Raw genomic sequence first — 11,006 nt, forward strand, 5'->3', positions numbered from 1 at the left:
TTTTGAAATATTTCATGTAAGATTTTCACCCATTTCTTTTTTTCTTGACTGTGCACTAGCTGACAAGTATTAATAAGCATTAACTCTCTTGTCAAAATCCTTTTAAGAAGATTAGGAGGTGCAGCTTGCAAGTAGATTTACAATCTACTTATACAAGATCCCTACCCAAACTACACTAACTCTTGAAACACTAACTACCTTAATTTACAGACTCTCAAAAAAACCCAACAACTCAAAAAGGTGAGATCATTCTCAGAAAATCATCCAGTTCAAGATTCAGCTGTTTGGTTAAGATAATTAATTCTTATTCATAAAAATTAACAAGGATTCAACTTGTCTGACAACAAAATGCCTTTGGATTTTTTTCAGAGGTTGTGGGAAATGTCCTCAGTGTTAAGGAGTAAGGAATTACCAACAGGTTTCCCAAGCTGAGGTGGCCCTTATCCTTAGGAGCACATGAAATTCTGCCTGTGTGCAATTTCAGACTGCAGTGTAATAGTAGTATTAGTAGCACTCAAACTCATTTCTACTAAGTGTTCATAATCTATAGCAATGAATCTGGTTTCAAAAGCCAAGTATTAGTTACTGAGAAAAATGTACCATGGCAGCATTAACTGCTTTTTCACAGGACTGCAAAACTCAGGCAAAGTTTGACCATCTTCTACAAAGCATCTTTTAATAAAATTATCATCATGGTAACTTACAATTATCATTAACTTGACATTAATTATCATTAACTTAACATTAATCTATTTATGATGCTAAATTTTGTTTTCTGTTTCCTAAGTACAAGCTCCCTAACCTGGAACATAAACAGTTTGGACAGAACAACATAAATTTATTTCTTCATCATAGCCATCTTACTGTAAAGTTGTTTTTGTAAAGCATAGTTTGGAGTAATACTTAAATAGCTAGTGTTATAATATAGTCCTTAGACAATTAATGACTCAATCTATTAATAGAAAAGTACTACTGCTGGCAGATGGAGAATTATTCAAGCTTTATTTTCACTGCAATCGCACTTTAAAAAGTCAATGGTATTAATCCAAAAAGGAACCATTCCCCAGAACACAAAGATATGCTACAAAAGTCAATCCCAAGGGATATCCCTGCACTCCCAATATGGCTCCAAAAGCCCCTGGAAAGACCTTTCCAGATACCTCATCAGATTACCTATAGACAGCTCTCTGTGATCACCACTGTTGTTCAATCTCACCGAGCTTGGCCCTCCTCTGCTGAACTCCCGCTGCTGCAGATTTATTTCTGTTCTGCTCTGTTATATTGATGCTGATGCTACTGAAGTATCCCTTCACTGCTGATGCTGCAGAGTTACAATCTCATATCCATGAGCAAACAAAGTCAAAAAATCCATTTCAGTGGGTCTTCAGCTACCACTTCATTTTCTGCTAAAGCAGAAAATTGTCCTGTACCCATTTCTGAAATCTCAAGACCAATGAATGGAATTAAGATCACAGGTTAATCTAGAAGTATGAACAAATATATTAAATCAATTAAGATTCTCCAGCTCTCATTTGATAGATGTATGAGCTGGAGTAAAAGCATTTTAAGGCAAGTGAAGCACCTCCTCCCTAGACCACCCCACTCAAAATAAATTTTGAGTCAAACTGTGCTGACATCTCATTTCACTGCAGCCAAAGCCAAGGGGGCACTTTAGAAGTTGCAAAACAAAGCTACCAAATAAATTATTAGGAAGGGATGAAAAGCAAGAGTAATTTATTTTCACTACCCTACAAGCCTTTCTGCTTTGTTTGACCCCAAAATGCCTCCTTATTTATATTACTAATTTGCCTCTTCAGAGCATAGTAAGTTATTAGCTGGCAGTAATGTTTTCACGCAAGACATCATCTATCTTCTGCTCATTCAATACAACATCTCAGCATACATATACAAGTGATAGCATCAATGCTAGTTACATATTTCTATTGAATTATGTCAATAAGAGATTGATTTTACCCCTCCTTATTTGGATGTGAAGATTTCAGGAGCATATGTTATAGAGACAAAACAATTTTCTTGACAATGTCTGCTTGACTAGCTATGAAAGGCAATTATAAAGAAAATCTGCCCCAAGTCTATCCTCATAAGGCTGTTAAGCTCAACATGAGTGCTGGCAGCCCTGAAAGCCAGCCACATCCTGGGCAGGATCAAAAGCAGCATGGCCAGCAGGTCCAGGGAGACAATTCTCCCCTTCTGCTCTGCTCTCATGAGACCCCATGTGGAGCCCTGCACTCAGCTCTGCAACCCCCAACACAATAAGGACATGAACCTACTGGAGCAAGTCCAGAGCAGAAGCATGAAGGTGGCGAGAGGGCTGGAGCTCCTCTCCTATGAACAGGCTGAGAGAGAAGAGAAGGCTCCAAGGAGATTTTAGAGCACCTTCCAGTACCTAAAGGGGCCTACAAGAAAGCTGGAGAAGGACAAGACATGTAGTGACAGGTCAAGGGGCAATGGCTTTAAACTGCAAGAGGATAGATTGAAATTGGATATTAGGAATACATTTCAAATTCTGAGGGTGCTGAGGCACAGGAACAGTTTGCCCAGAGACACTATGGATGCTCCATCCCTGGAAGTGTTCAAGGCCAGGTTGGCTAGGGCCCTGAGCAACCTGGTCTAGTGGAAGCTGCCCCTGCCCATGGCAAGAGGGGTTGGAATGACACAATCTAAGGTCCCCTCCAACCCAAGCCATTCTATAATTCTTCTTGAATTTTTAAATGTAAACTACTCAAGTTCAAAGTTCAAATACAGACAGAGGATAACTGTTACAATTCTTCACATACACAACCTGGGCAAAGTATTTCTGCTCACATGTAATATACATAGCCCTATAAAAGAACCTATTTTGATTAAGTATTTTTAACATTAAGTATTTGAATGTTTATGTAGGATATTACGAAAGACTTGTTAACCTAGAAGAAAGAAAAGTTGGAGTTTTTAAATTTGTTTTTGTTAACTTAATCTAGCTATAAACTATTACTTTCTGTTACCATATGTCCTTTTCTTTAGGTTCTTTCTCATAGTGGGTTTGACATTTGAGGGAAAAAAAAAAACGAACAGATGTGGTTTTACCTTCTTTGACAAGATGCCTCTAGCAGTTTAAAATGTTTATTTCTATTAAATGTGTTCAAAAACCTGAATCATGCTCCAACTGAATGAAAGCATTGAATTCCCTTCCCTTGATCTTTTTAACTTTTTAAAACAGCAGTATTTCAATTCAAACAGCAATGAACAGCCCACGAAAGATGAGCAGATGGATCTATTTCTTCCACTGTTGAGACTGTAGAAAACAGCTAAAACACTAGAACAGACAAGTAAAACTAGTTCATCGCTGGGTTAAAACCAAAGCATCAATGCAAAGATGCAGAGGCAAACTCTATGAGCTGGAAAGTACCAGTAACCCCTACCATGGGCTATTTAATGAATTTAATAGTACTTTAAAATATATTCAGCTGTGAAACATGAGCAAGTAGACAGCACCAAGGAATGTCCATTAAAACCAGATCATTTCTCTATGCTCCCTGTACTTTCTTCTGTCCTTTCCTGACATGGAGAAAAACAATGCTGTAGGATGCAGAGAAATACTGGACCAACAGAGCATCTTCCCTTAGCAAGAGCAGGACAATACTGCAACTCTCTCCTCCACACAATGCTGTAAGGAACTTTGACTTTTCATTTCTCTTTTAGAAAGGAAAGTTTAAGAGTGGAATACCAGGGATCTATCAAAGCATTTTAGACCTGTAGTAAGCCACTTAAATGCTAACAATAAATGAAATGCTAACAATAAATTACTTTTAATCTGAAGTACTTTCCACGTAAGGGTTGACTTCAATGGCAACAGAAGATAATTAACTCCCACCAAGAGTACTTTTCACTTTTTACAGTGGTATTACCAAATCTGTTTTCAACACACACAATTCAGATCCTCTTTCCCTTGACATGGGAAAAGCCTCATCATGAGGCTTTTAAACAATAATCACATTACTATTCTTTTCTCTTGAATGTCATTTTAAGAGATTTTGGGATTCCAACTCTCATCTCCTCTGACAAAGAGGAAAAAGAATTTTAGTTAAAAACCGTTTCCTAGGATTCTTACACACCCAAATTATTCTGGAGTTTCAAAAAAAAAAGGCAACACAAAATTGCCTGTGCTTATTTTTCAGTTAATTACTACTGTCACCTACACTCAGAATCCCTGGGACAATCTCTCAGGTCCTGTACATAAGGTACAAGAAACACTGTAGATAATCCTGCTCTACACAGGTACCGAATGGCCAGCCAGTTAAATGCAGACTGACTGGCTGCCAGCTGCAGGCAGACAGAATTTGTTGGAGTGGAGTTCTGTCTTCTTTAGTGAGGACAAAAGGAAGGCAAATATAGGGGACACTCCTTTACCTACCTCATTATCATATTTATCAATTAAATAATTTTGATCAATGCACTGAAAAATTATTGGAGAGTTAAACAGAGCAATCAAGTGTGCTCATTTCTTTACATACCCTCATGTATCTATTATACATCCTTCCAAAAGATCAATTCTTAGATCTGTATATACAGTGGAATGGCAAAAGATGTATTTATTAACTGGTTATATTCATAAAGATTTCTCTCAAGTTAAAAAGACACTACCTGAACAATATAGATCTAGTAGCAATTAGACTCTTTTCCACCTTCATTTGCTGTCTACAAAGACAGAATAATTCAAGAGAAATCAAAATACAAAATTACATTCCTTACTTTGCGAGAATCTTTATGTATTACAGATGCTTTGTAAACAAGATGTGACTAAATCTTATTGAATTAAACCTCCAAATTTCATAAACATAAACTGGAGCTCAGGGCAGTTAAAATTCCATTTGATAGAAGTAAATCCAGATGAAATTACATTAACCAGCACTGCAGCTTCATAATAAACATTGAAAGCACTTTAATATGAAGACAGACTCTGAGATACACTGCAAATGAAATCTGTAATTGAACAATATGCAAGTGATGATATCCCTCAATTCAAACTCTGGCCACCACTATTCACCAACACCACCATGCCAAATGCACCTTTCCTGATTTAGGATCTGCACTGTAACAGCTAGTGGAAATTTAAAATTTACAGCAATAATGAAATAAGTTTTACAGATTTACATTTGCATGCATTTTGACAACTGACAAATTCAAAGATGAAAGGGAAAGTCAGTTCAGGAAACATTCATGGATATTGATAAAGCAGCAGAAATAGAAATTGATCATGCCAAATACAGAGCAGAAAATACAGCACAAAGGAAGTATCATTAGAATGATGAGCTTTGTTAAATGCAGCAAATTGTAAGATGCAGACAAAAACAGATGTCGTGCTAGATAAGAAAAATACTTGTAATTGGAAAATATCTGGTGAACACCTGACTTTGAGGGCACAATTTCAATTAGCTGGTTTGCTGTTTTTTTAATTCCTTTTGCTGGAATATAGAGTTTTGTTATAAAAGAAATTTAATCTGCTCCGAGTATAGGATTTTAGAGATCAAATCCTAATAAGATGTCAGAAAGAACTCAGGCAATGAGAGTTTAAACATGTTTCCAGTATCATCTGGTGAAAGAGAAAACCTATAGGTGTACTGTAGCATACCAATTGTGCAGCCACTTCACAAGACTACCAACTGAATTTGAATGTATCATGTCCTAACTGTCCAATGTGCACATACTGCCTTGCTCTGCTGGCTATGACAATGTTTACACACACTGTGTGTAACTTACTGCAATCACATGTAACAAATGGAAGCCGATACTGCAAATGTGTAAACCACAGAGCAAAAATAAAACAGCTTGCTTAAAATACAACTCCAGCTCTCAGTAGGATTTAATTCACATATTTGATGAAATGCACAGACCTACAAACAATTATTTTGGTTTTTCTAAGAAAACATGGAAAGGAAAAGGCTTTTTTATTATTCATCAAAGACTGCACCTTTGCACTGAACTAGAAAATGAGGTGCATGATGTGGAAAGATAACTCTGTTATTCATCGCTCTCAGAAGACTGCACCCTCACAGGAGTGCTGTACAGCTCTGAGTTTCCACATCCACTGCAGTGCCTTCTGCTGCTATATCCCCACACAGACTCGATCCAAGCACATACCAGCTTAGTCACACAGCACACAGAGAGAAAACACGAAGCACACAAGCCAACTGGACCTGCAGTGCATGCCCATGATTTTGTTCAGATGCAAACTACATGAAAATGGGGATATTCCTATGGATTTGTAACAAATAAAAAGCACGAGAGGAATTTATATAGAAGACAGTGTAAGTTTTACCAATTGCACAAAAATATTTTTTAAAATAAAACAGCATCATAATGCAACTGTATTCCTAACAGTGCCTGATTATAAATTTATATCCCGTTATCTTTGACATAACTAAAGGTTATAGAGGATGACAAACATTTTCTCTATTTCTTCTACAACAATTCTCTCAGAATATCAATTCTTTATTCTAGCCTATCTGTATGCTCACAAGGGGATCCCTTGTTTACTACTAAGCAAACAAAGCTTGCATCTCAAATACATGTTACACTGAACTAAAAAACCAAATCCTGATTCAAATATGTTGCTGTTATGTAGCTTCAATCTGAATTTACATTCAAATCTGTGGGAGGAACAGTTCTGAGATACTACCCAGTATGTACTATTTCAGATTTTTTAAACATAAATTATGCAAGACTAACAAGGATGACAAGGTTATAAAGACTCAGTATGCACCAGAAGTCCTTGAAAAGCCCATTCCTATTTAAATAATCTAGAAGTCATTAGGCAAAGATCATAACATTCTTAGCACAACAGGCCAGTGAAGTTACGTGCTTTGCCCTGTGATCCACTTCTCCAGTCTGTTAAGGCACTGAAGGTTACATTTAATTCAGAGAAACACCAGCTGCCATAGCCAGGTATGAAATCCTGGGATCTCTAGCAGTTGTGCATGCTGTACATCCCTAATAGCTTGTATCTGAATCCAATTAAAACTACTAAGAGAATTCATAAATGGGACCAGATTTAGAGAAATAATAGTTAGATAAAAAATACTTTGTCTACCATTCAGTAAAGACACCATCAACATGTAAATTTCCTGTTCAGATGGTTTTTGGTGTAAAAGAACACATGAGAATAGAGAAGATATTCTTCCTAAGTTAACTGTACACACATGCATAAATCAGTGACCCTTTTTAAATTATGTGCAGAGCAGACATACAGAAAAGTGCTAAGACTAGACGGGTACTTCTGCTGCCTAAGAAATCAGCGTAAGGCAACCATTACTTCAAATGTAAAAGGACTGGTTTCCTCAAGAGAAAAATTACTCATATCTCCAGGTATAACCAGGATGTACAGTTGCTCACTGTTGATCTCTCCTGCAAAAATTAAATATTCTTGACAGAGCACAGTGTTCTGAAATTTTCCTTACCTTTACACTTGTAACTTTATATATAAATACTGCCCCACGTATTTGATTTTTAAGTGTGGACCTTTGACCTGTGGCCAGTAACTACACACGGAAGATGCATGGACAAAGCACTGGTTGTCCCAGCCCACAGTACCCTACCTAGTAATAACATTTCTTCTGTAACATTTTGGCAGTTCTCCATTTTTATAAGTGCTCTAATTTTAAATGTTTGTAGTTCCACTTTGACACATGATTTGGGGAAAAACCTGAAGAACAAACAAAAAATACATTAATTTCTATACATGATGTATTTTGCTATTTCCATTTTGATTTTTTTTTCCACATAATTATATTGCATAATTCATATTTTAATTTATTTTAATTATCTTTGTTGAGGGTCACTTAACTTTCTAAAGCATACCAGTTTTAGAACTGTTTTTCTCCTGGAAATATATTAATTGACTTGAACATTAAAACTCTATTTATTATTTTGTAAAAACACATGGTACCCTATAGAGAATTTACTCATTAAATGATCCCATATTCACAGAATTCACACTTGGGATAGAAAATGCTATACAATTTTTAAAAGGTTTAAAATACATAGACATTGATAATAATTCAAATTACTGCACTGGTAAGATAATCTATAGAAAATAAATACACTTTAGAAACACAAGTGTGTAAGTTAATTAAAAACACTATGTTTTTTACGTAGAAAAACAGAATAAAATGCATACGTGTACTACCTATAATCACAAAGCAGAGCAGAGCAGAGACAAGGAAAAAACCTGCAATCGCTCATGTTACGGGTTTCTCCTACATATAGCTTGCCTTCTGGGAAAGGGTAAGGCATAATTCTTAAGAACACTTGGAACTGATTCTTTCCACTCCATAAATTGGTGCTACTAGCTTACTCCAAGTAACAAAAAGTGAGAGTTTCACCTTAATAGCTCTAATGAAATTTGTGTTACAGAAAGGGTCAGCTTATTAATTATGACAGAGAGATTTCCAAGTTACATGCCACACATATGTTTACTAAATATATTGTCTACTCCACAAGGCTACGTACTTCATTAAGCCCTGAATTTCAGTTCACAGTTTGAATCTCAGAGTGTATTGCAAGTAGGAAAACAGAAACAAAAGGATCACAATCTAAAAGTACTGGGATTCATCCTCTCCTTCACATCCGCTCAACGTCAGTTTACAGAGAGGCCTCACTTTGGCTCTTAGCTAGATTACCATCAACAGTTCTGTTTGTATTTACTTTGTGAGTGCTTTCAACGTTTATAAACATTATTTGATCTCTAAGAGGTCACATGTTACAGAGGAGGATCAGTGTCTGTGGCAGGTGTCTAGAGTGTCTAACCCAGAAGTTGCATTAACGTACGGTTTGTTACCTGGACTGTTAAGGAAAACGTAATAGTAAGTGCAGTCCTACAAGACTAAGAGTTACCTGAAAAGGGGAGAAACTATGAGAAGGGGAAGGTCCCCTCTATGTGCACAAAGGGTTCTCTCCACAGCACAGCCCCAAATGATGCCACCTGTCAAAAGCTGGCTCAGGATGCTCAGCTAACTGCCATGCACCACGTAAGGGAATTCTCTCTGAGAGCTTTCTTTTGAGCTCCATAGGGTATCTGTGGTCTACATTTTTGTTAACTAAATTCCTAGACCACAGGAGACACAGTGAGTGTTCAGCCATTAAATGACTTCTGAACTAATCCAAGAATCAAAGCTATGAATACAGCAAAGGGCGTTCAAACCACCCGCCACGCGACTCGACATTGCGAGACTCTGGGCTGCAGCACCCGAGAGAAAGCACTGCAGAGAATTTTTAACGCTACTTTTTAAATAACAATAATTTGCCCGTATTTTTGGCAGCGCGCACACCAGCTCTGAGCACACGTCAGCCAGCCGTGCCTGCCGCCCGCGCGGTGCCGCCGCCCGCCTGCACCTGACCCGCAGCCCGGGGACAGCCGCGGGCCCCGGGCCGCCGCAGCGGGGACCAGAGGGACTCGTCCTTTCCCGTCCGCCCTGCGACGCTGCTGGGCGGGGGCTGTGCGGCCGCGGCGGGAGCGGTCGCGGTGTGCGGAGCGGAGGGGAGGCAGCGGCTGGGGCGCCGTGGGGGCAGGTGAGGGCGGACGAGGGCAGGATGCAGCGGGTCTGCCATGGCCGATACGGCGGGGGGTCCCCGGCTGGCAGCCCCAGGCCCTCTCCCCGCCCCGGAGCTCCCCCTCCTCCACCACGTGCAATATCTTCCCGGCGGGGAGCAGCATTCCCTGTGGGGACTGCCTGTCCCCTCCGCTGCCCGGAGTATTTCTAGCTCTCATCCTTGCCCGCCGCCCTGGCTTCCCTCAGGCGTTTTCCTTCCCACCTGCACGCTCCTTATGTAAGGCAGGATCTGATGGAGAGCGGGGATGGGGGGGGTGTCAGCGCAGAGACATACACACACATACATACACATGCATCCACACAGCATCCCTCCGCAGCGGCTCCTGGGAAGATGCCGATACCTTTTATCCAGGCACGCGATCCACTCGCCGGAGGACGAGGAATGGGAGGCGTGAGCGGCGACCATGTTGGACCGGGATCAGGTTGCCGTGCACCCGGCTGGCGGCGGCTCTCCCCGCCCGCGTGCCGGTCGGTCGGTCCGTCCGTCCGTCCTCGCTCCCTCCCTGCGCGCACGGCGCGATGGGCTCGCCCAGGCCCCGCCGCAGCGGCTGAGCGGGGCCGCCCGCCGCCCTCACGGGTTCCGACCTGCGGCGGCCGAGGTACCCGGCCCTGCTACAGTGCAGCCGGCAGGGAGCGGCCCGGGGAGGGGGCGGAAAGAAGTCACTCCCCGCCTAAAAGGTGGATTCCCTCAGCTCCTCAGTGCCCGCACCTGAACCCGGCTTAGTTATCCCTCCCCTTGCTTCACCTTGACTTGGTTTCAATTGGAGGGGCAACAAGAGCGTTGTAATTTCCATAAGCAGCTCAGGAGTATTTCATCGGCGCTCCAGAGCACTGTCCCGTCCCCCCGCCCCCAGCAATAAATGCACAGTGGGTGAGTGAAAGGAAGGTGCAGTCCACATTTCAGGATTTTTCCTGGACCCTTCCTCCAGTCCGCTGTCATCTCCCATGAAACTGTGTGCTAAGCTCTCATTTCTTGTCCGTGAAAAATGAGCTGGGCAGCACAGCCTGTGAAGAGGATTTGGCACTTGGAAGGAACCCAACACATAGCATGAGAAGGGTGAGTCTAGTGTACAGAGAAACACGCCCACACCCTTCTGTTGTGTGTGTGTGGCCTGCAAGGTGCAGGGCTTTTAATGATACTCATGTGTATGTGATTTTAAAACTGATGATGAAAGGAAGGAATTATGAAAGAAAGGAAGAACAGCAGTTCTCTCTGCTTTGCAAATTCTACATTAAATATTTCCTGTGAAATATTTTCTATGGATTGTTTCAGGTTCTAGATAGTATCTTCCAAGTAATCAGTTTATGAGCATGAGCTTCCACTTACAGTCGACACAAATTGCCTTGAGTACCTTTTGAGAAGGGTAGGAGGCTCTACGAATCTCAGCTGGATGTTTG

At 40.6% G+C, this 11,006-nt stretch overlaps 1 protein-coding gene across 2 annotated transcripts in view; it reads right to left on the reverse strand.

Moving 5' to 3' along the window:
- Positions 1–10,133, reverse strand: part of RAPGEF4 (Rap guanine nucleotide exchange factor 4) — a 140,848-nt gene extending 130,715 nt beyond the window's left edge. For both annotated transcript variants that reach the window (XM_054277604.1, XM_054277603.1), the window contains exon 1: positions 9,950–10,133. In XM_054277604.1, the coding sequence (XP_054133579.1) occupies positions 9,950–10,014 (65 nt within the window). In that variant the 5' untranslated portion in view covers positions 10,015–10,133. The remainder of the gene's footprint in view (positions 1–9,949) is intronic.
- Positions 10,134–11,006: the final 873 nt, after the last annotated feature.

Source organism: Melozone crissalis, unplaced genomic scaffold (genome assembly GCF_028551555.1).
Source record: "Melozone crissalis strain CALT ecotype California unplaced genomic scaffold, PUWL_Pcris_2 ptg000023l_1, whole genome shotgun sequence".
NCBI classification, from domain to species: domain Eukaryota; kingdom Metazoa; phylum Chordata; class Aves; order Passeriformes; family Passerellidae; genus Melozone; species Melozone crissalis.